Source organism: Strigops habroptila, chromosome 13, assembly GCF_004027225.2.
Source record: "Strigops habroptila isolate Jane chromosome 13, bStrHab1.2.pri, whole genome shotgun sequence".
Taxonomy (NCBI): Eukaryota; Metazoa; Chordata; class Aves; order Psittaciformes; family Psittacidae; genus Strigops; species Strigops habroptila.
Window position 1 is genome coordinate 12,462,157 of NC_044289.2, and position 23,867 is coordinate 12,486,023.

At 51.7% G+C, this 23,867-nt stretch overlaps 3 protein-coding genes across 12 annotated transcripts in view; 2 read left to right on the forward strand and 1 right to left on the reverse strand.

Moving 5' to 3' along the window:
* Window positions 1-13,093, forward strand: part of NDRG3 (NDRG family member 3) — a 47,861-nt gene extending 34,768 nt beyond the window's left edge. For both annotated transcript variants that reach the window (XM_030503518.1, XM_030503519.2), the window contains 13 exons: window positions 906-1,011; window positions 1,685-1,805; window positions 2,327-2,389; window positions 2,717-2,777; window positions 4,423-4,509; window positions 5,063-5,119; window positions 6,153-6,256; window positions 6,642-6,707; window positions 7,302-7,353; window positions 8,353-8,400; window positions 9,069-9,104; window positions 9,195-9,246; window positions 11,564-13,093. In XM_030503518.1, coding sequence (XP_030359378.1) covers window positions 906-1,011; window positions 1,685-1,805; window positions 2,327-2,389; window positions 2,717-2,777; window positions 4,423-4,509; window positions 5,063-5,119; window positions 6,153-6,256; window positions 6,642-6,707; window positions 7,302-7,353; window positions 8,353-8,400; window positions 9,069-9,104; window positions 9,195-9,246; window positions 11,564-11,742 — 1,032 coding nt within the window. In that variant the 3' untranslated portion in view covers window positions 11,743-13,093. The remainder of the gene's footprint in view (window positions 1-905; window positions 1,012-1,684; window positions 1,806-2,326; window positions 2,390-2,716; window positions 2,778-4,422; window positions 4,510-5,062; window positions 5,120-6,152; window positions 6,257-6,641; window positions 6,708-7,301; window positions 7,354-8,352; window positions 8,401-9,068; window positions 9,105-9,194; window positions 9,247-11,563) is intronic.
* Window positions 3,321-18,866, forward strand: SLA2 (Src like adaptor 2). The gene is made up of 9 exons (XM_030503521.1): window positions 3,321-3,333; window positions 13,868-15,577; window positions 16,053-16,176; window positions 16,280-16,373; window positions 16,492-16,578; window positions 16,815-16,918; window positions 17,576-17,725; window positions 17,876-18,002; window positions 18,090-18,866. The coding sequence occupies exons 3-9, from the start codon at window positions 16,089-16,091 to the stop codon at window positions 18,235-18,237; spliced, it is 798 nt and encodes a 265-aa protein (XP_030359381.1). The 5' UTR covers window positions 3,321-3,333; window positions 13,868-15,577; window positions 16,053-16,088; the 3' UTR covers window positions 18,238-18,866.
* A 1,869-nt stretch (window positions 18,867-20,735) lies between these two features.
* Window positions 20,736-23,867, reverse strand: part of PHF20 (PHD finger protein 20) — a 51,797-nt gene continuing 48,665 nt past the window's right edge. For all 9 annotated transcript variants that reach the window (XM_030502911.1, XM_030502908.1, XM_030502906.1 and 6 more), the window contains one exon: window positions 20,736-23,502. In XM_030502911.1, coding sequence (XP_030358771.1) covers window positions 23,360-23,502 — 143 coding nt within the window. In that variant the 3' untranslated portion in view covers window positions 20,736-23,359. The remainder of the gene's footprint in view (window positions 23,503-23,867) is intronic.

A 23,867-nucleotide genomic window follows, 5' to 3' on the forward strand; every position in this document is an offset into this window, starting at 1 on the left:
CCTGAACAGAGACCAGCAGCAAAGCATGCCAGCGTCTGAGCAATAAAGATGTCAAGTGTCTGATACTTTCCAACACTACATTTCTGCAGGAGCAGTGGGCAAATGGGTGAGAATACACAGAGTTGTGGTTAGGTGACATGGTGGCACCAGCAGGACGTCTCACTGGGCAGCTGGAGGGGAGGAGTGTCTGCAAGAAGGACATGAATAAAGAATGTTTAGCAAGGCCACAGGGTGTTCTCTCACTGAGCACTCCAGTACCTGTTGTAAGTGGGTTATTCCACTCCATGTTCAGAGTAGTAAATCACTCATGGTGCAATGAAATAATAACTGAGTTTTGGCCAATTCAAGGTAGCAGTTGTATCTTACAAGTGTAGAGACTGTCGTTGCCATCCTAAGCATGATATTAAGCTCTATATTAAGCATCTGTCTTATGCTGTCCTTTGGCTTTGGTATGTGGGAGAGAGTTGTTTCGGAGAAAAGCAGGTGACAGGGAAGTCATGTGTGCTGTAACTGTGTAGTCTGAAAAAGGTTTTGTCCTTTGCAATCATAGGTCAAGATAAAAGCCCTGAAGGAACAGGGCAAAGTTGCAGGGAAAATAAAGTTCGCTAGAAAAATGGACGTAGTGTTTATTACCTGTAGGGAAGCTGGGAGTAAAACTCAGTCTTGCCATCTCCAGGTAATCTTGAAAAGGAGGTCAGCACGATATTGATATCTATCTAATATGGAGCTAAAAAAGTGGGTGAAGAGAAGGATTTGACAGGGCTGCAGATTGCAAGAGCTTTACCCAGCTGTGGGCAGGGGAGTGAGGTTAGAGTGTGGATGAGACCCTTACTGCTGGCCCTCAGTTAGGGTTCCCTTTAGCACAGGCAGCACACGTAACACTGAGACTCCTTCTCTCTCTGCAGGAACATGACATTGAGACAGCTTTCGGAGTGGTCCATGTCACCATGCGGGGCATGCCCAAGGGGAACAGACCTGTCATCCTCACGTACCATGACATCGGCCTCAACCGTAAGCTCTTGCATTCCCAGGACCCTGAAAAAGTGGTTGGTTGTGGTATTTGCTTTTGAGTGTGGGGATCAGCAGGCCTGGAGCTGAGATGAGACAGGTCATTCCAGGGTAAAAAGGTAAAGGTCCTCAGGAGAGAGAACATGTGGCACACCCCTGTCCTTCCCAACAGCCCTTGAAAGGTAGGGCCAAGGTGGAAATAGATCTACCCTCCACACTATAGTGCTCTGGCTGACTTGTGGCACTGTGTGACACAAGGCATCTGTTCCCTGGATGCTGGGCAAATGAGCAAGTTCCTTCTACAAGGCTGCAGAAGCAGTGTAATGCTTCTGGTGCACGCAGTTGCTCTTTCCATGTGTCTTCCCACCCAGAGTGTACTGTTACGTTCACCCGGGTGCTCCTCAGTATGTACTGTGAGTACCCAAGTGCTGCAGGGCTCTGTTTTCCAAGGCATGCACACTGGGGTGTAATTTGTCTGCCTGCCCTCCAGTGGTGGCATTACTTTGCCAGGACTGGGTGCTGGGTTGCAGTCAGGAGCACAGCAGTGTGTGTCACCCAGCACCCATTGCCCCACAGGCTCAGCAGCAGGGTTGGGCTCATGCAGGTGTGTGGTGCTGTGGTGTTTGGAGGGATTGCAATAAAACTTCAGGAAATGTCTCATTTCTTGTCGTTGTAGACAAATCCTGTTTTAACGCATTCTTTAACTTTGAAGACATGCAAGAGATCACTCAGCATTTTGCTGTGTGCCATGTGGATGCACCAGGCCAGCAGGAAGGAGCCCCACCATTCCCATCTGGGTAAGAGCTCTGCAGGGATTCTTGTTGTTCCAGACATGGTCTGGATTGCAGTCTGGACTAAGGCAGCACCCAGTTTAAGCCAACTGGACTGCCAGGCTGAGTGTAGTGGGAGACAAGTTCCAGGAGCAGAGGAAGTGGGAAGATGAGGAGGCTTCCCAAGGGACATTCAGGGAACTTTGCTAATACTGATGCACGGTTAAAGCCCTCACTAGTGGTGAGTGCTGGTACCAGCTTTTGGACTTGAGCACCAGCCCAGTACACTGCAGTCTGGCTGCCATTCCATGCTCCATCTGTCCATCCTCCCACAGAAGTCAGGCTGGCCAAAAACCCACAGCTCTGTGTTGGCCTTGCTCTGAGGGATGGGATCCATGCAGTTGGCTGGAATATACAGTATCATTGCAAAATAATCACTTATGCCTGTCAGATGTTACTTGTCTTTTCTACCTTGGATAGAAGTGGAAGGTGACCTCTCTCAAGTTGTATTTGGAGGTGCTTTGACTTCAGTCTCTCTTGGTTTTCAGGTACCAGTATCCCAGCATGGATGAACTGGCTGAAATGCTGCCTGCTGTTCTGACACACCTGAAGTAAGTCTCTGAAAGGAAACAGGGTGAGCCAGCTGGATGCAGCCATTCCAGCACCTACCTCTGTCCCTGCTTGCAGCATCTGATATGCTCACTGAGTTGTCCCAAGAGGTCTGAGCACCTCCTAACCTGTGTAACCCTGTCTGGCTCTTATGCTGGGAACACTGTCTGCCGCATGACACAATTTATGGCTGCTGCATCATTGCTGGATCGTTTTGAAAACGAACCATAAGTGAACAGTTGGCTGCAGAGAGGGGAGAGGCTTTGCCTCTAGGGATGCTTTGCTGTGAGCTTGTTAGCCTTGCTGACTGGGAAATGCCTGTATTTCAGCCTGAAAAGCTTCATTGGGATTGGACTGGGAGCTGGTGCTTACGTCCTCAGCAGGTGTGCAGTAAGTATCTCTTCATTTCCTTGTGATTTCTGTGATCTGTGGTCTTCCTCTGCTCAAACAGACCATTTGTGGGGCAGGGGCAAGGTAGCAGGCAGTAATTACAGTAGGCCTGCAGGGAGCCATGTGAGAGCTGCTTTGCATCCAGATGGTTAAATTGGAGCAGCCAAGATTACTCTGAACCTATGCCAGACATGGGGAGATTGTAATGTGATGTCTTTGAGTCAGCAGAGCCCATCCTAGCTGCTAGGAATATCCAGCCCCATGTCTTCACAAAGATTGGCTGCATTGCTGTCTGCTGTCTCTAGTGTTTGTGACACCAAACGATTAGGTGATGTGCTGTGAGCACCGAGGAGGAATGTGCTTTTTCACTGGAAGTAGATTTTGCACTCCACCTTTGACAAGAGAGTGCTAGCTTTATCTGGGTACTTACTTGTACATTCCTCTCTAGTGGAGTGTTTATAAGCACATGAAATCATTGGAGGTAGTTCAGCAGCCCAGGAATTTGCCTGAGTCTTCCAGAGATGGTGATAAAAAAAACCAAACACAGAAATCTGATGTTCTCAGTGAACTTGTCTTCAAGTTGCTGAGTGCAGAGTTGCCCATGGTTTTAGGCTGTTATTGCTTCTTAAAGCCACCTCACCATGCAGCTGCCCCTCCTACCAAATGTTATCTGCTTCCCATTTCCTCCAGTCAGGGTTGAGCCTGGGGCAGTGTGAGGCACTGGTGTTTGCTGTTCCTTGCCTTTGGTATCTTGCATACTTTCCAGTCTTGCTAAAGAGAAGATCACACAGATAAGCCTTTGTCCTCAGCTCAGTTAAGTGCCAGAAAGCCCTTGCCATGCCACCTGGATTGCAGACCATTTCCTGCAAGGGCAGAGTTGTTTCCTTCTGCTTAACCTGAGCTAATCTGTACAGTGGAGCAGAAGAGCTGCTGCAAGATTTCAGCCTTGGAGTGAGCCTAGACTCCAAGTTCCCTGGCTGGGTTAGATTGCTGGGTTTGTGTTTGCAGATCTCAAAGTGTTTTGTACCCGTGCTCCCCACACACCGCCAAGGTAAGCTGCAGGGTGCTGGGGATGCCAGGCTGGAGCAGGGGAAGGGCTCTGTGGGCTGGCGGCACAGAGAGATGTCCTCTGAGCCCAGTGCCCCTGCAACTGGAACTTCCCAGGCCTCTGCTCAGGCTGCAGGTGCTTGCGCGGCCTCAGCACCAACTCCCATGCCATTTGCCCAACTTTGCTCTTTTGCCACATCTCCACTGGGAGACTGCCTCTTCCTTGAGGAGCAGAAGGAGGAGTTTGTCCAGGTCCTTTCCAGAGGTGCCAGATTGGAGCAGAGTCACTGCTGACAGCCCTGTAATGCACAGGAGCCTGAGCAGGACCTGCAGCAGATGACTCAGGCTGCAGGTCAGGTGCTGTGTGAGCAGTCAGCCCCTCAGTGCCAACAACGGAATGAGTAAGGTCTAGCTGGAAGCCAGCTTTTGACCAGGCTCTGAAAAGACCATTGGCTGCCTGGCACAGGAGGAACTCTGCATTCAGCCTTCATTTAACTCTGTCTTCCTTTTGCAAGAAGCTTGCCAGTTGCTGTGTCTGCCATTGACCCACATGTGAGCTGAATGACCTTCTGAGTGTGCCTATGCTCTCTCCCCACAGCTCAGCCACCCCGACCTGGTGGAGGGACTCATTCTTATAAACGTTGATCCATGTGCAAAGGGCTGGATTGACTGGGCAGCATCCAAGGTGAGATTCTCTTTCCCCTGCACATATCCCCTGCACAGTGCTTAATGAACAGTGTGTAGAGTAAGAAGAAAAAGGACAGAGTACAGGAATGTGTTGGTTTCTGGCAAAAACTGTACAATCTCATTTCTGTCCCTGCTGCAGTCCCAGTCTGGGTGTAGTAGAGCCTCCACTGTAGGAGCAGGGGTGGGTGTGAATGAGAAATCCTGTTAAACTGCTTGGAGATGAGTGGTGTTGGGCACTTGGCTCTCCTCTGATTTAGTACTTACGCTTGCAGGCTTTGTTTGGCTGAGGTTGAATGGATCTCTTAATTATTCTGTTATTCTGGCCACTTGCAGTTAGTCAGGGTTCCAAGTTTCTGTAGAGCTGTGTTTTGTGTGGGCACAGGCTCCTTTGGAGCCTTGCACACCCATCCCAAGCTTGAGGCATTTGCTTCTTATATGGCTTGAATGACTTCTTTGTCATTTTCCTTCCTCTGAAGAACTGCTTTGAAATTTGTGGTGAAACTGCATTTTCCACTTACTGTCCCTCCGTCTCATTCATGGTCACTTTTCAGTTTTCAGGCTGGACAACCAACATAGTGGATATTGTCTTGGCGCATCATTTTGGCCATGTAAGTACCCAGCAGGTGTTAATGTTGCCTGTGCAACTGTACATGGAGCTATAAATTCCCTGTGTACCTGCTCTGAAAGAGCTCTGGTCCATCAAATAAGGGTTGCCACAGGTAGTACTGTCTTCTCTGTGTGTTAGGCTTGCATGAGGGCTTTGCACACTACGGGTGAATGTACATCCCCACACTTGCCCTGTCTCCAGACATGTTAAGGAAATAATGTCCCACACACTACTGCTAGAACTCCTGTCCTTGTGGTGCCCAGGCAACTGCCTCCAGAAACAAGTGGCAGCCAGTTCTCTGAAGCCAGCATGGAAGCATTTGGGGTGTGGGTAGAGCACAGATCAGCTGGGAGTTGACAGAGGGATATTGTACATGTCCAGATGTTGAACTGCTGCCTTCTGCTCTTCATCTTCCCCTTCAGTTTCAGCAGAGACAAACAAGCCCCTCCTGAAAACTTTGGATACAGCAATGCCTTCTATTTGGGATTTGCTGGCTCCCGACCAGCAAGCTTGTTGGGCAACTGAAAGGGTCTGTGCCTCATGCACACTATATATGACATGCAGCAGATCAGTCCCCGACCTGAAGCCCTCCTGCAACAACACACATCAGCACTGGAAGGAGTCACGTAGCTTCCTCCTGCTTAGAGCACATGCTGTTCTCTTCCTGCTTTCAGGCCCTTCATTATATGTAGTGCTTCCTTGCATTCCATTTTCTCTCTGTCTCTCTCTTAGCTCTCATGGGAATGCAGTTTCTTCATAGAACTGTGTGTTGGGATTAAATTTTCCTTTAGTCCCAGACCTGGGGCCTACCTGTAGTCACATACCAAAGTATGGCACGGAACAGTCATGTCACACAAACTCTTCATGTCTCCTAGGTACTAATGCTGTCTGGAGTCGCTGCCCTTCGTGTTATTGTTCACATGGGAATGATGTGTATGGAGGCAATTTAATGCTTCAGTGTTTTTATGAGTATCATTTCTTTACTGTGAAAATTATAACATTCGCTGACTTCCAGTTCTTCTCCCTTTGTACAGGAGGAACTGCAGGCAAATCTAGATTTGATCCAAACATACAGGCTTCATATCGCGCAGGACATTAACCAAGATAACCTTCAGCTGTTCCTCACCTCATACAACAGGTACAGATACTTTTTTGCCTGCTAGATTGCTCCCACAGCTTCCCTGCTCAATAAATTTGCTGCCATATGTATTATTCTACTGGATATTATGTCATATAAACCTTTGTCCTAAGCTTAGTATTCAGCCGTTATCCTGAGCCAGGCTCAGCCCTCATGCCTGGATGACCCTTTCATACCCCAGTAGATCATCTCTCTAGGCACACAGCAAGCTTGCCACGAGAGCACGGATCCTGTTTCAGGGCAGTGACTGCTGGGGCTCCTGCTCATGGCAAGACACAGGGAGTGATAACCTATTGCCTTGATGTTGGAGCCAGCACTCCTGGTTGGATTTTGTACCAGTTCCCTCTGCTGATTTGATGGAGAGTTGTTCTGTTTTGTCTTTCAGTCGTAGAGACCTGGAAATCGAGAGACCAGTTCTTGGCATCAACGAAAATACTGCAAAAACACTCAAGTAAGTTGCTCTGAGTCAGCCTGTCTCAGTTACTTACTGTGCAGTCCCCTCAGCATAAAAGCTGTTGCTGCTTCTCAGCAAGAACCCCTCCAGCCCAGGCACTGGGAAGACTGTTCAAGGCAGTCCCAGGCTGTTGTGCCAGTGCTGTCAGCTAGAATAGAGCAGAGAGGGGTCTGGAAGCCGTTTCCTTAAGAACACACTGAGATTCTCCAGAAGGCAGGGTCAGAAGTGTATCCACCAGCAGCCACTGTACTTGCTGAGCTGTTAGTTTGGTTGTTTTGCATGGAAAATTTGGGAAGCAGGGTTTTTTTTTGTTGCCACTGACTGCTTTCCTCCCACCTTGCCAAAGAAATCACATGTGTGCAGCAGTATTGGCAGTTGGTGTGCATGGAGTGGCCGATGTGAGTGTATGTGTAAGCCCTGGAGGATGTTTTGGTGCAACAAAATGCCATGGTGTGGTGGCAGGTAGGGATTTTGTTGAGCATTGTTAACCATTGTTAACCTTTCATGAGGCTGTTGGTTCACAGAGCTCCACCTTCTCATCAGTCCCATTGGAGCATGGTGATTAACATCTCTGGTTTGGTTTTTGACCAGGTGCCCTGCCTTGCTAGTGGTTGGTGACAGCTCACCTGCAGTGGATGCAGTGGTATGTACACATGAACTCTTTCCTTTCATGACATGAGACCCACACATCACTTGGCAAACCTGCCTCACCCAGCAGTGCTTTCACCATGCCCAGAACTAGGCACAGAAAGTAGCTCGTTGTCCCAGACTCTTTTCTAGTCCCCCAGCTATTGAGATGTGTCAGTTACTAATGAGAGAGCCAAGACTGGGGACTTAATGGCCCTGCAGGGCAGCTCTGAGGTGAGCATGGCAGGATCTGAGTAGGAGTCCTTGTGCCCTAGCATTTTGCTCAACAAGTGATGCAGAGAACACCTTTCAGGAATTCCCTGAGCTCTGCCAGGCTGCTGCCTGGAGTTCAGTTCAAGTCATGAATTACTGTTCTCTTGCTGTGGTACTGAGGCTACCTGGGGTTTAAAAATGAGCAGTGTGACTCCAAGTCCTGTGGTGGGAGTCTGCAAAAGCACTGCATCATAGGGAAGGCAGCACTTAGAAGCATCTCCTTCCTGTTGTTCTCTGCAGGCACCTATAACCCACTTCCCTCCCAGCACAGTTATAAATGGGGCATGGAACAGTGCGGTGTGGTTGTGGTGAATGTTTCTCCTCCCCTTCAGCCAGTGATCGTAGGGAGACCAGGGGCTTGTGACCAAAAGCAGTTGTCTTAAAACACGGAAGAATTTTGTCTCCTAGAGAGTGCAGAATCCTAAAGCAGCAGCTTGGAGCCAGGAGCTGTGCATGGAGAGCTGCTGCAGGGGCTTTTCTGGTCATGGCCTGTTGCCTTTTCATCAGTCTGGTCTGGAAGTCTGAGACATTCTGCAAGTTTTGACTTTGCTAGGATGCTATCCCTGAGGATTCTCATTGCTTCCCAGCCATAGCGGGGGAAGTTCTCATTCCTTCTTGGCCCCAGAGAAGCTCCTGCTGCTGAAGACAGCCACTGCTGCTGATTCAGCTGCCCCACATGTTACATCTGACTCTTCAAGTTTTCTGTGTGATATCATGTCCCTCTTTCCTCCTTTTATTTTAGGTTGAATGCAATTCACGTCTTGACCCAACCAAAACTACCTTTCTGAAGGTGAGTGTCACTCCAGAATCCATTCCAGCTCCACAAAGACAATACTTTTGCTGAGGCCAGCTCCTCTTAGGTTTTTGCCTTCCATACATTTAGCTTTAAGAAGTTTGTGGACAGTCATTCAGGGCTGTGTGTCTCCTGCATGGAGCCAGGCTTGGGAGAGGAGAGTTTGTTCAGGGTGTCCCTGAATCCCTGCTTTATGGCCACTTCTCTGTTACCTCCAACCAACAGGGAAGACCTGCTGAGATTTAGCAAAGGTGCCCTGCCTGCTCTCTGCCAGCAGCAGCATCACTTCTAGCTTTATTCCAGTCCTTCCCACCCTCACCTGTGGCTCTGCAGTGTGCCAGACCAATGCTGTATAGAAGTGCAAAGTGACAGGTTTGGGAAGAGTGGCAGGAGGAGCTGGGACGGTGGAGGGTTACTCCTGGACTTCTAGAGTATGGCCTGAGATCACTTGGTAATGTGGCCTCCAAGGTGCTGGGTTCCTTCAGCAACAGGCTCCCAGGAGGTGCATCACTGGGCCTTGCTTTGCCTTTAGAGACAACGTGTGGCTCGTGTGGCAGTGCAGCCTGGTGCCATCGCCCCGGTGGGGTGAGCAGTGCTGGCTGGGTCTGGGGTTGTCCTCCTGGGGTGGGAAGGATGGTTCAACCTGCCTTTGTTTCCTGTTGCAGATGGCTGACTGTGGGGGCCTGCCCCAGGTGGTTCAGGTGAGAAACACCTCTCAGCTCTCCCACAGCATTTGGGCTGACAGAGCCCCTTGCTCTGCTCACGCTAAAGCTGCACTTTTATTTCCACAGCCTGGCAAGCTGACTGAAGCCTTCAAGTACTTTGTGCAGGGAATGGGCTACAGTAAGTGGCAAACACAATTTTCTGGTTTGGAGCAGGGTTGTTGGGAAGGGAACTCAGCCTTCCTGGTCCATCTGAGCCCATTGGCATCTGTGTCCCCACCCGCCAGTTAGTGTGGTTACCAGGAGATCCATCCACAGTGGAAAATCAACTAGGGTGCTAACAAGCCTTAGCAAACCAATGTTGTCCCTGATGTGTTTAATCCACACTGCAGCTGGAGTGGTGACCCCTTTTTAGTTGCTGGTATTGATAAAACCCTGTGAGTCTGTGCCCCAGAAAAGCGTGATCCCAAGTAAATCTTCTGAAATCTGTGCATACTTTCTCCAGAGGGGAGAAGTTGGAAGCACAGCCTCATGGTTATGATGGGTACATGAGAGTTCTTCCCTTTGTTCTCACACACACTTACTTCTTTCAGACTCTCACAAGGGGTAAATGATATCTCAGAGTGAAACCCTCCAGTGGTAGAACAGAGCTGGGTGACTTCTGAGACACCCAGGGAGCCCAGAGGGAGCTGTGCTTTGATCCAGTGCATGCCCTGCTCTACAGCTTCCTTCTTGTGCTTGGAGGCAGAAGACATTGTCTCCCGAGTGTGTCAGGCTGACAGCAGTTCAGCTCCACTGCTCTTGGTACTCCAGAGACTGGGGACTTCAGGAGAAGGGCTTCTCAGTGCACTAAAGCACCTCTGTGTCCATTGCAGGCACCTTGGCACAGCTCTGCCTTGCCTGCGAGGGGTCAGGTCTAGGAGTTCCCTTCTTCAGATGATGAACCTTCAAAAGCTGGAATTATGGGAGGGGTTGGTTCATGTGGCTCATTGCCACTAAGGCTGGCCACTGTGGCAGCTGTGACACTCCCCATGGTCTCCACATGGCCAGAAGTTCTTTGCCAACTCATGGGTGTCAGGGCTCAGAAGAAGCTTTTTCCATAGAGCTACGTGTGGTTGACATGAATGTAGTAGGACAATTGTGTTCTGCAAGGCTGGCCAGAAGTGCCTGATCCTGCAGAGGAGGGTACCATGTGGGAAGGCTCCCTCAGCCTCGCTGAGAGCATTTCAGTGTTTATGTCTCCTGTGTTCTTGGTGTTAGTAAAGTCAACAAGTGCTGTCATCAGAGCAAGGACTTCAAGCAGCATTTCAGGAGTCAGATCTCTTGCAAATGGGTAAGAATTAGTAGCTAGTCCCAGGATGGTTTTTCCCAACTTTGGTGGCCAGGACTGTGTCGGCACTGCTGGGCTTGGCCTCCCCTCTCAGAGACAATGAGAAGCAAATCAGCAACTTGCCATTTCTAGAAATGCACAGGCCAGTTCCTCAGCAGCGACTCTCGTGTCTTCTGCACATTGGCTAAAACAGCTGAGCCTGCCTGTGCTGACACTGAGGGTGGAAAGTAACACCTTGCAGGAGACTTTTAGCAGAAATGTGATGCTGTCAGGAAGGACATGAATTTCTGTTCCATATCTGGAGTTACAGAGTGTACCCCAGTTTCCCCTCCATAGGAAAATGATGTCTCTTTTGAGCAGTTGTGGTATGTGCAGTGGGGAGGTCACCAGGTGCATTGCAATTTCCAGCTAAAGGCATTGAACAGATCTGACTCTGATGGATTTTGGGTCACTCGGCATCAACCTGTGATGCTCATTAGCTGCTGTTTCCACAGATACTGGGAGCTTTCGGTGCAGTGTGTGAGCTGGGAGTGGAAGGGAAGGTAGCTGGGGGTCCCAGGAGCACTGCAGCTGCTAGTCACACACCACAACTAATTGGCTCTTTCCTGTATTCATCCCTTCCCTTGTCTCATGTTGTTTCCAGTCCCTTATGTGCAGCTCAGCCACCTAAGCACTGAGTCAGGTACCTTCAACTGCGCATCGCCTCGGCCCAAGTCTGTGTACCGAGTTGAATGATTCTTCGGGTGCATTGCTGTGTCTCGGCATGTCCTGCTGCGGGCTGGGCTGATCATTGTACAGTGTGTGTGCTCTGGTTTTTCACCTTTCATTTGTATTTTGTTGATTGTTGCATGACTTCAGCTCTGTGGTTTTCTAGAGTGACGAGACTGACTTTCAAAAGGTCATCTGTACAACAGCCGCCTTGCTCTGCACAGACACTGTGACTGCACTTGCAAATGATCAGTTACACTTTAGGCATTTGCTCACCTTGGACCTTTTGAAATTGGGCCTTAAACATGTTGCTTTAGACGTTAATTTTGGCAGCGGAGAGTGAGTTTTCTTCCTGAGGGTACAGTTCTTTTCGTGCTTGCCCAGTGGCACATCTGAGTGACTGTTACACTGCTCCAGGAACTTCCTCCTTTTCTAAGTCCCACGATGTTCTCTCTTGCAGTGCCAGCAGCCAGCATGACCAGGCTGATACGCTCCCGTACCCACTCCTCCTCTAGCCTGGGCTCTGGCGATAGCATCCGCAGCCGGTCTCACGCTAGCAACCATGGTGAAGACAGTGCTGGAACTCCAGAAGGAATTGACCTCCAGGAGGCACCTCAAACCATGGAAGTATCCTGTTAGGCAGGATCCTCTTCTGGATTCAGACAACTCCACTCTCCCCCACTGAACCCACTCAGAATCTAGCATTTCACCAACATGGCATTAACTGTTCTCTCTAACTTGTGCATGCCCATCTGAGCTGCCGCCTCCTTGGTAGTCTGTACTTGGCATTACTTTGGTCCTTTCTGTATGCCCTTGGCATCAGAGCCTCTTTAAAACTCGTTAACATTCCGCTGTCTTAGTAAGTCCCGTTACTGTACATGCTGGTCCCATCTCCTGTCTGTGCTGTGTATCAATCCAGATGACAGCCGTTGTCTTCCCCATTCATTTAAGTATAATTTCTGTGGCTTTGTGAGGTTTAGAATTGCTTTCTAGTTGTGCTTCTGCTAAAGGACCCTTGTGGTGCAGTTGATATGGCATCTGTGGGACATGGGAAAGCAAGACCATGATGATGTGGAACTCCAGGCACTGCAGCAGGTGAACCTCTTCGGCAGAGCTGTGCCTGGAGTGTAGAACCCATCAGAGGTCTCTGTGTTCCCAGGACTCTCGGCATGCCAGGCAGCCATGGGGAAAACAAAGGTCAGAAATACTGTCTTGGTCTCATCTCTGTATGTGTGTTAGGAAGGAGCAGAGTTGATTTCTCACCTGAGCCTCCTGAAAGGGCAAAGCAATTAACAAGTAAACTTACACTAACCGAGGTGCACTATTAACCGAGTACAAGGGATTACGCTGCAGCAGCCCTGGCTCCAGATTGCCTCTGCTTGACCCTCCAGGGGCCAGATGCAGTTAGCACCATCTCGCTATTCTGCCCTGGCATCTTCAACATCAAGTAGGTTGTGAAATGGGCAGCAGTGCCCCTTGCCAGATCCAGGAATCTCCTGCACTGCCAGCTCTGCTTCCCACCGCTGCCAGCCCGGGCAGGCTGTCTGCACAGGGTGTTAGCTGAGGCTCCCGTGATACCTGGGATGTAAATGGTGACCATCAGACGCACATTTGTGTGAGTCAGGTCAGAGGGTGAGCAGGGAACACCTCTGTGCAGGTGCTGTTCACTGTCCTGGTGGAATTCACAATTCTGCTGCCTTTCTACATCTGGCTGGGTCATAAAGAGCAGGAGGCAAATGCCTGCTGCGTGCCAGGGTCTCGCTGTTAATGGGAGAAAAGGGAAGAGTGGTCAGGCTACTACAGGGCTCAATAGATGAGCAAAACACCCTTTCTTGACTGTTGAGCAGGCCTGACCCACTGGGAGCCAGCTCCTCCGAGGGTCATGCTCATGTTCTGCTCCATTTCAGGTAGGGAATGGGACTGGGAGGCTCTGCCTGAGGGGGACTTTGTACCAGTTATTAAATAAAGCTATAACTGAGTTTCATTGTTACCCGGTGTGCTCATGGTGTTTCTCCTGGCACAGCCCGAGGCCACTGGTGTGAGAGGCGAACTCTTTCCCATGGAAGGGGCAGCACTTGGAGAGGTGGCCGTGCAGGAGTGGGGTGTTTGGGTGTCCCTGGCTCCCCTGGAGGAGGCTGTCTGGGGGCCCTGCAAAGCTGCCTTCTGCAGAAGTGCAAGAAGAAACTTACAGCTTTGAGAGAGTGGAGGCAAAACAGGCCAAGAATTGCCTCCAGCCGAAGGTGAGCACGAGGAGCCACCTTCCCTGGTGAAGAGCTCTGCGGCAGCGTGTGTCACAGGTAGGACACAAAGTGAAGCCATCAGCCCCGTGGCAGGGAAGTTGTGACACGAGGACGCTGAGGACCATGAGGTCTGTTTGCACGTTGTCCCCCTGCCCCCAGCCAGCTGTCGTTCAGCACAACCGGTTCTTCATCTTCTGCTTTTCAGAGGCAGGTTTTGCTCTGGGGTTTCAGGTTTGTCATCTCAGCTTTCACAGAAAGCCAGCGGGGACGCGCGGGGGGAACTGCTGCTCGCAGGTTAGTTGAGGTCTTGTTGCCGTGCCCACAGGGCGTGCTGCTGCAGCGTGTGCTGTGGCTTTGTGAAGACCTTCAGGAAGGTCACTGCAGGAAGTGAGACAAAGGGGGTTTGTGACTAGCAAACTGAACGGTGAGGAATGGGAGAAATGAGACAGTTGTGTTAATGAGCGAGTAGTGAAGTGACAAAGTGATTAAATGAACAGAAATACGTTTGAGTCTATAGAAGACAGGAGACTGCCGAAGCGACCAGACCACCAGATACCAGATGAAGTTTGTTGCTGCGAGATGCAAAACAACATGCACAAGAGGGAAGCTGCTGGTGGTGCAGTGCTGTGATCTAATGCCAGCTGACTCCACTGAGAAACGATTCTTCCTTGAGTTCCCTTATGACAATACAGCAACAGACCAAATGAAAGGCAAATGCAATATTAAAATGGCAACGAAATGAGTTAGAGGAAATTAAATGACCGCAGGGGTTGGTGCAAGCTCGACGAGTGCTATTTGTGATGTGGAGCAAGAGAGCTCAGAGCTGCAGGCTGCCCATGGACAAGGAAGCCAGGAGAGTAAATAGATGAGATTTTGGGCAGTTTGGAAGGGAGGTGATTAAGAAGAGAGTTTTGTTGCCATGGTGGTTCACAGGCATAAGCGAGGCAAGATTTGTCATCGGGGTTGGCATGCATTTTATTACCCCAAGGATAACTGGAAAAGTAAATTTGTTTTTGTAAGCAAGTGCTTTTCCTGGTAAAAAATACAAAACTCAAAGCTAAATACCAGCTGAGAAATGAGTTTAGGAAAGGACAAAATGTTTCTCTGGGTGGCACGAGCAACACCTGAGCTTGAGCTCAGGATGGGCTGCCCTGGGCTGGGATCCCAACCCACATCGGTGCCGGTGCTTCCACACCTCAGGGCAGCACTGAGGTCCCTGTAAGATCACAGAGGGCTTCCTCGGCCTCTTCTGTCTGGAATTGGGATGCCCGGGGAGGGGCTTAGCCTTTCCAGCTCTCCCACACCTTCAGGAGTGAATTCCCAACTGCTCAGGTCTTTGGGATGAGCTTATTCAACAGCCCAAGAGCCTTGGCATCAGCGGCAGCGTGCACCCTTCTCTCCAGCAGCACAGGGCACGTCGTGCTGAGCTTGGCTCTGCTGGAGGTTTCTCTGAGGTCACTGATGGAAAATCACCTCTCGCAGCCGTGGGCTGAGGTTTCTGCCTCAGGCTGCGGCATCTCTTGTGCTGGAGGGAGCTGTTTGTCACCCAGGGAAACCACAGGCTCTGCAAGGAGGCAGCTTCACGCTGCTGACCCCAGCCCCTGCCCTGACGCACGCTGCACACCCAGACCTGGACACGCTCCTTGGTGCAAGGTGATGGACTCAACCTCTTCTTGGTGCCAGATGCTGCTGCGAGGAGGAACTTGGTTGTGACAGCAACTGCTGCTGTGTCCAGGAGGGATCTTCAGACCCTTGTCCAGCCTCAACCTCTGAGTGCTGGAGTCTGCTCCCGCTCTCATGTGCTGCCCATCCCTCCCTCTCACCCAGCGCAGAGCCCATGCGGTGATGGCAGCGCCTTGAGTGCCCTCAGGGAGCTTTTCGTGTGCCGCAGTCCCCAAGGGGCACCAGCAGCTAAACAGTGTGAGTGAAGAAGAGAAAACCCCGCTCGTGTGTGTGTGTGCACGTCACAGGAAGCAGCAGCAGCCGCAGCCCCTGCTCCAGCTCCTCGCACCCCTCACACGGCAGCACTGCTGGGAGCACCCAACACCCAGCCCTAGGGACCAGGGCAGACCAAGGGGATCCCGCAAGGTCCCACAAGGGGGGACCCACTGTGCCAGAGGGACCCTGCAACTGCAGCCTGGGAGCCTGAGCACCCACCATGGAGGGAGAGCAGAGCCCAGCCGATGTCTGCCTGGCCCTGATGGCTCCTGCAGGATGGTGACAGCAAGAGGCAGGTAAGTGGGTCACCCCCAACTGAGGGCAGCAGCGGGTCGGGGGGCTTAGCCAGTGGAGGGTCTGGGTCACACACAGCTTTGGCTGCACCTCTTGGTGGCCAAGGAACCAAAACAGGCAGAGCCATGTCCACATACCCCCTGAGCTCCCCATGGGAGCTGGTACAGGGAACCCCACACCCCAACAGACACCGGTCTGGGGGGTGACAGCACGCAGAGGGTGCGCATGGCCAGGGATGGGGATGTGGATGCCCTGTCCTCAGCAGGGCCCTGCTGTCCCCACCAGTCCCAAGCAGCCCCCAGCAGGTGCCCACCAGGCTCAGCCCCAGACCAGAGCCCTGTCCTGGAGCACAGGATGGGTGCCTGCAGCCCATGAGCATCCCTACACGGCCATGCTGTGGGGCTTGTGGCCTCACAGGGGTCCAACCCCTCTACCCAGAGCTGTAGCGCCGGGTCTGAGCCTCTCCTTCCCTCCCAGCCGGCAGCAGCCGAGGGCCGGGGGTTGAGCCGCGGGATGGGGAGCAGGCCCAGCCGGGAGAGGCTGCTCAGCACCACCACAGCGGCCTCCGACACCGCGCAGCCCCCGCTGCCCGCACAGGCAGGTAAGCGCCCGCAGCTCCGGCATCCCCATGTGCGCCTTCCTCCCACCCCTGCTGGGGCCTGGTGCTGCCGGGGGAGCTCTGAGCCCCGTCACTGTCCCCACAGCGCCCGGAGGCTTCCAGGCTCTGGCCCTCTGCGACTTCCCCTCTGGCTCAGGAGCCGTCCTGAGGATGGGGGAGCAGCTCCGCGTCCTCTCCGAGTAAGTCCCTGCGCCCAGTGAGCGCCCCAACCGGCCACGGGCCATGGCGGTGGCACCGCGCTGGGGTCCCCTCCCTGCAGCCTCAGCCCCTCAGGACTTCTCATCTCCTTCCCCGCAGGGACGGGGACTGGTGGCTGGTGGCATCAGAGGTGTCCGGTAAGGAATGCCACATCCCCAGCAGCTGCGTGGCCAGGGTCAGGCACAGGTAAATGCTGGGAAGGGTCTGTCCTGGGTGAGCAATGGGACATGGTCCCGCTGCAGAGAGCCCGGCCAAACCCTGGCCACTGCACTGAGACATCCTGCCCTGTTTCCCTGTGACATGGAGCGGTGCTGGGGCTCAGGGGGGGTGCCCGCTGCTGGGGTGTCCCCGAGCTGTGCCCTCTGGGGCAGGACAGGCGCTGGGGCACCAGGAGGGGCTGAGCCAGCGCTGCTGCCCTGCAGGTGGCTGTACGAGGGCATCAGCCGGCAGAAGGCGGAGGAGCTGCTGCTCCGGCCGGGCAACCGCAGCGGGTCCTTCCTGATACGGGAGAGCCAGACCAGGCGAGGTGAGAGCCCGCGGCCCCTGTCCCCCCTCCCCGCTGTCCCCACTGGGGCTGATCCTCCATTGCTCACACCTGGTGGCAACGGCCGGCCCCATGTGGCAGTTTCCTGGTGCTGCCGCTCCCTGTGTCATGCTCAGCCTCTGCCGCGGGGCCTCAAAAGCCAAAACCACCATGAGGCTTCCTGCAGCTTCTGGTTGAGCTGAGGGGTGAAAAGGTTCAGCCCCTCAAGTGAAATGTGGCCCCATCACAACGAGGTGCTGAGGGGACCCCACAGGAGACCCTGCAGGGCGGCATGAGGCTGATGCACCAACTTGGTGCCGTGTGGCCTCACGGCTGCTGGGCACAGAGGGGACCATGGGGCTGGGGATGGCTCATCCCTGCCTGGCACCAGCAGCAGAGACTTGGGCATGGAACTATAGCACCTGATGCTGAGGGCACATGGGACATGGCAGGCAGCTACCTGAGGTCATCCCATGTCCTGGCCCTCCCACAGCCCATTGTGGAGGTGCTCATGGCACGGGGGTCACACAGGGGTGCTCACAGCCATGCAGCCCCATGGGGTGCTGCCGGCCACCCCTGCAGGGCAATGACATCCGCGATGCAGACGGGCTGCGCAGGGGGTGCCTGTCTCAGCCCGGCCCCGTGCCCCCGGCCCCGCAGGCTGCTACTCGCTGTCAGTGCGGCGCTGCGAGCGGGGCTGCTGGGACGTGGTGACACACTATCGCATCCACCGCCTGGACAACGGCTGGCTCTACATCGCGCCCCGGCTCACCTTCCCCAGCCTGCACAGCCTCGTGGAGCACTACTCCGGTAATGCCCCGCACCGGGGCCCGTGTGCGGGACGCGACCCTGCAGGGAGGGAGAGAGGGGAAGGTGGCGGCTGGTCCCCCATTTGCTGGGTGCCCCCAGAGTTGGGGTGCAGGGGGAGACATGCTGTGATACCGCCGGCTCCCTGCACAGAGTTCGGAGAGGGGCTGTGCTGTGCCCTTGGAGAGCCCTGCTCCATGGAAGGGGTGAGCGTGGCCCCGGTCCCCGCCATGCCCGCTGTTGTGAAGAAGCCATCACTCAACTGGGACAAGATCGACAGGTAGGGACAGGGGGGCTGCCCCACGGCCCCTGACAAGCACTCGGGGGCTGGGAGCTGCCCAGTGACCACCCCGTCACCCTCCCACAGCTCCCTCCTGTTGTCGGACACCACGTCCCCTCCTGAGGACTCTCCCATCAGCCTGGGCCTGCGGGAAGCCATCAGCTCCTACCTCCTCCTGACAGGAACGGCCATCCCTGAGCAGGGCACCGCGGGGAAGGGGGAGAAGAACTGCTGAGGGCAGGGACCCGCTTGGCCACAGCCCCATGGTGGACACCCGGCCTCGTTTGCCTGGTTTCAGCCATGATTGCTCACTCATGCTGTGGGAGATGGGACAGGGAACAGCTGAGACCAAGGTGGGGACCTGACAGGCACTGATGCTGGAGGAAGGGGCTGCCCGAGGGCTTGTGCTCCCCAGAGCCGGGCACTTTGCGATGTGATGTGTGAGCAGCCCCAGCACCTCCTGCCATGGCGCCGGGTGAAGGCAGAGGCTGATCACAGAAGGAGTCACTTCAATGAAGCCACATCCGCGCTCCCGCAGCAGCAGGGAAAGAGGATGTAAATGTCCCAAAGCCTGGCCGGGGTGTGGGAACAGACCCCTCGAGCTCATGGACAGACTGATTTGGGGTGAGGTGTCTGCAGGACAGAACCCTCGTGCTCTCACCCACCCCAAACTCACGCTCTGCCTGCTGGGACCAGCCAACAGCAGCCGGGAGGAGACTGGCCTCTTCCTGCACCTGAAGTAGCTGATCTCTAAACCTTGTAACACATGGATTGCACTGGGCTCAAGGGCCATAAACCAGCATCCTGCTGGAAACGCAGCAACCGCCATTTATCACGTCTTAATTAAAGGGCATCTTGTTCACAGTTGAGTGTTTGTGAGTAAATCATGAACTGCAGCTGCAGCCACGGGGCTGGTTTTGCCCTCCACAGCCTGGGGGGGCGGGTTTTGCTTCTGCTGCCAGTTGCCCACATTGGGGGAGCCACCGCTCAGGTCACGGAGGACAAATTAATGAGCCCTAGAGCCTGGAAATGTTTAACAGCACAAGTGCTGTTCTAGGAGCCATGGGAAAGAAACGGGCCTGTGCCAGGATGAGGTGATCCAAACCGGCAGAATGCAAATACTCGTGTCCAACCCCCATTAAGCTGCACTCCTGGGGTAGATGGGACCTCAACAGCAGCCTCAGAGCACCACCGAGCCTCAGCCTTCGCACCGCTCACAGCACAGCACGGCCTGGGGAACCTCCTGGAGCTTCCTCTGCGGTGAGAACTGGTGCAGCAGCAGTTCTGCTGCTCGGTGCCATCCCCTCCTTCCTTCCCCCTGCACTGGTGCCCCAGTACCCCCCTTCTCTGCAGGTTTCCTGCCCCGACATGCTCGAGTCTCCTCATTTTCATGTCTGACTCGCCGGCTCCTGCAGACCCACCATCGCTGTCTCATTTCCCTGCACGCAGCAGCCCAGAGCCCGACCCACCTGCGCAGCCGTCGTGCTCAGCCCCGGTGTCTCGGCAGCACAGGACACAGGTCAGGGTTTGTCCCTCAGCCCTGGCCTTGTCCCACAGCCACTTGAGCTGCTGCTGCCACCCCTGGGCTGCCGAGGCAGGGCAGAGGGTTTTCCTTCCTTTATTTTCACCATTAACCCATATTGTGTGTAAGATCAGCTCCTGGGCCTCCTTCTTTCTCCAACCTGGATCCTTCTTGGCTAGGTTGTTGGATGCTTCTACACCACAGTGATGGTCCTACCTCAGACTGGAGGGTGCTGTGGGGGTGCCCAGCCCCGGGTGCCACCAACCCCACTCCCGCCTCCCACCCTTAAACAGTGTAGCCCGTTACCACCATCAGCACAAAGCCTGATGCCAAAGCAGGGTTTTAGGCTGTGGCCAGCACTGACCTCCTCAGACACCTTTATCACCAGCTTCCTCTGAAGTGACAAGTAGTTCAGTGACATGCAGACGTGCAACCCTGCCATACGCACCTATGCTCTGCTGCCTCACCCACCTCAAACCAAACGCTCTCTTCCATAAGAGCAGCTACCAAGTAGTTGCTGGGATCAAAGGGACTTCTGAAGGTGTTCACATTTCCACATGGAAACACCTGAAACTTGTACAGAAATGACATTTTTCTCTGTCAAATGAAGTGAGTTTTCATGTCTCAGTTTGCACTGTTCAGCTGACAGCACTTGTACTGATTCACCATGTCCTAGGAACTGTCCAGGGAAGCTGCACCTTCAGGTCTCTGCACTCTTGGAATGAGTGTCCTGGCTTCACACACCCCAAAATCTCACACACACACTTCCAGGCGCTGCAGAGCTGTGCTGTTTGCTTAGAGCTACTTCCTACCTGCAACACTTCTTCGTTGTGAAGTGAATCCTCTCTGACTGACTCCGATCTCAGCTCTCACCGACACTGCCGAGCGCTCGGTGCGGCCCTCAGGCTGCCCGCTGAAACAGGCGCACAGGTCAGGTTATACACACTCAGTCCTAATGAACTACATGTGTTAGGATTTGGGAATAAAGTGTATAAGCCCTTCACTAAAACAATATCCAACATAAACCAAGACAGAACAATTTACCTACTAAGAATATCTGAGATATGGAAAACAATCATTTCCACACTTTAGGAACAGTTCAGACCTCTATTCCTGTCAGACTGCAGCGCCTGCACTTCAGTGCTATGTGAAAAAAGAAAAGCCCAAAAATGATTTTATTGACTCATCATTAATTGAAACAAAGACTTTACTAAGACTTTACCAACAAAAACCTATTTATTTATTCCAAACACCAAGATACAGAAGTTTTCAAGTTTTGCAAATATTGCTCCAAAGCAAAGTTCTATGTACAGCGCCCTCGGTTCTAATAGTGCATAAACAAAGACAAATATATTCATGTATCCACAGTGCAATGTTTGCTCATTTCATCAAGGCTCCACGTTGCATTCACTTACCAGTGATTTAAATAAAAAGTGACCTGCCAGACCGAACAGTGGGTCCAGCCTAAGAAATAACAATGTGGAAACTTGCAAAAACAGGGACAAAAATGAATCCAGGCAGAGCACAATAAAGCATCTTTCCTAAACATGAGGAAAGCTATTCTATATTAAATAAATATTTTCAGTCTTTATCTGCAAGGGCTCCCCCAGCTCTACCGATCTCCAGTATTTGCCATTTCATACCCCCATCAGAACCACCTTTTCTGCCAAAACTTCAGTACTGCCCTGAGCAAAAAGAAACCGGCAAAGTGAAAACGTACAATGGACACACAACAAGCAATGGCTTGGGAAGGAGAAGTTCTGCTCTGGAGTGAAAAGTCTGCTCAGGGATTTAACTGCTTTCATGCCCTCTAACTAAGCACAGCTGACATGTTAACAGCACAGCCATGCTCTTTGAGACGCCTGGTGGGAGGGCTCGCTTCCATATCAACCAGGGAACACCTTTCTGGTCCATCTCACCTGAAAACACCCCAAAACCTTCACTGTGGCTGGGGTGCTCCCTCTGCTGCTGTCCTGGTTGTGCTGTTACTGCCGCCTGGTCTAGAGCTACACAGTACACATGAACCCAGGCGTCATTCACAGGAAGGAGACAAGGTGTAAGCACTGGGCTCATCTTCGGAGAGCAAAGTGATTCTTAAATATCAGGTAAGCTTTATTCCAATTATGTTACAGAAAAATAAGTTTATTTTTCTGCTGTACATATGTTGTATTCGCTATATATCAACTAGGACTACAAAACTGTGAAACAAATTATCCCCTGAAATGAGTCTTGGCACGAAAGCCTAGAGTACTACCTAGAGTAGCCTAATTATTTTGTTTTCTGAAGGAAATAAAATATTCACTGGGTAGATACCCTTAACTCCTACAATAATAGTGGATATTTCAAGTTTACATTATTCTTTGCTGTATACAAACATTACAGATTCATATCCAAAATTAGTAACTCCTACAGTTATGGGCCTTTCTGTTACAACTGTGCTTAAATTTTCCCCTTTGGTGGTACCATCACACACGAAATCAAGGTAACAAATCCAGCTTTTTAAGGACACCCTGTCTCTGCTAAAACAGCTTTCCCACATTCCACAGTGAACTTATCTCAGCAACATCTGGGAAGGGAAACTAAAGTCACAGCCATTATTTATGGAGCTATGATCTGCAGCTGAAAGACTTTTAACATCTCCAATACTTACAACACACCACCGTTTCATAGGTATAACGTGACTTGAACAGAAGCAGCATTTTCACCTTGCTCTCACAAAGGAATACAAACCAGAAAATTCAAACTTAAGGTATAAAAAGGGACTTTGTGAACATACACTGTGTAAGGTAATAACCCACTCACTGCCTGCGAGGACAGTACCTCATGCATAGATCTCGAGGCTTTATTTACACAATAGAAAATAAACTGATTCCCAAAACCACACATTCAGAGTAGAGTCTTTACAATGAACACGTTCAGAGGATTGGAAAAAAGTCTACATTTCAAAATATAACCGGAATGGCAATTATTAACACATGGGTAGAAAACTACACCACATCCACCACAGACCTTGCTAAGCCAGGAACGCCGAGCGCGACTGTGCAGGGCGGTATTTCCTACTGCCACGAGCAGGGTGTCCCACTGCACCGCTTCGGGAGGCACAGAATGGCCATGTTTAAGAGCTCGAGAATGCACATCAACACAACGTCAACGGGTTTCTCCCCAGTACCAAGTCATGTGATAGTGACAGGATAAATATGGAAAACAATCATTTATTCTGAAAGTAAGTGCAATCCACCTGCGACCTTCTGCTACATCATTGAACGTAACAGAAGCGGGGTTTAGGCCACTGTTACTTGCAAACCTCCACGTAACACTTTACAGTTAAGAGCTGGACATTCATACCTACTAAGTCTGAAAACTGTTATAACATTTCCTAATGATTAAATACTGTGTGCTATTATGCATAAACCAGAAGGAATAAAACATGACACAAGTCACTTAAACTATGCAAAGTTATTTACAACCTCTGTCAACTAAACATTTTTGGCTCTTAGAACTCTGTTCTTCAGTGGCACAATTTTTAGTCAATTTAATTATGAAAGAGTCTACCGTTTAATTGAGCAACTTGTAAAGGAGTGAGAATTTAAGTATGATTTACCAACCAACACCCAACCTCTGAAGACAACAGCATGACCTCTTCTGTATCATTACAATGGCCAAATAAACCCGAAATAACCTTTTTGCTGTTCTTTGAACAGCGCTTCTTCACAAATCCCTGAAGTCAATCTGCATCTCATGCAACCAGCATGCTCATTTCATTTAAATATACAGAGCTGTTCACATCAGATGCTCCAACTTCGCACTCAGTAACAGTCTCCAACATCTTCTAGCCTCATGTTGAGCAGCAGAGTGCAATCTGTTGCACTTTGCCTAGGTCCGTTATAAGCTGCTTTATGCAACGTTTGAGCTGAGGGAGTCGAGCCAGTGGTTCTGGTGGTTCCAGCTCTCCTGTGTAATCCAGCCAGCTCTCCAAAACTGCAAAGAAAACCAAAACTGTCACTACTCCAATGCTCAGTGAACCTGAAGTCACAAAGCAGGAATTCATTACATCTTCTGTGAAGAGCAGTGGGCAATATAGCCTTAACATGGTATTTCAGAAAACCCAGTTCCCCACACCAATCTTTGCAAATAGGCTTTGATACATGACAAATAATTCAGAGGGAGGTTTGTGATGTTCCTAAGAGAAAGCAGGGAAGGAAAACTCAAGACCAGATATTGTGAAATCTGGTGCTAAACTTGCTCTGATGTGTATCAATTCCAGAGCAAGGACACTGCGGCACAGGAAGCTCATACCATGAGATTACCTTTGAGATCAGCGTTAGATGCAACTGAAGATCCTA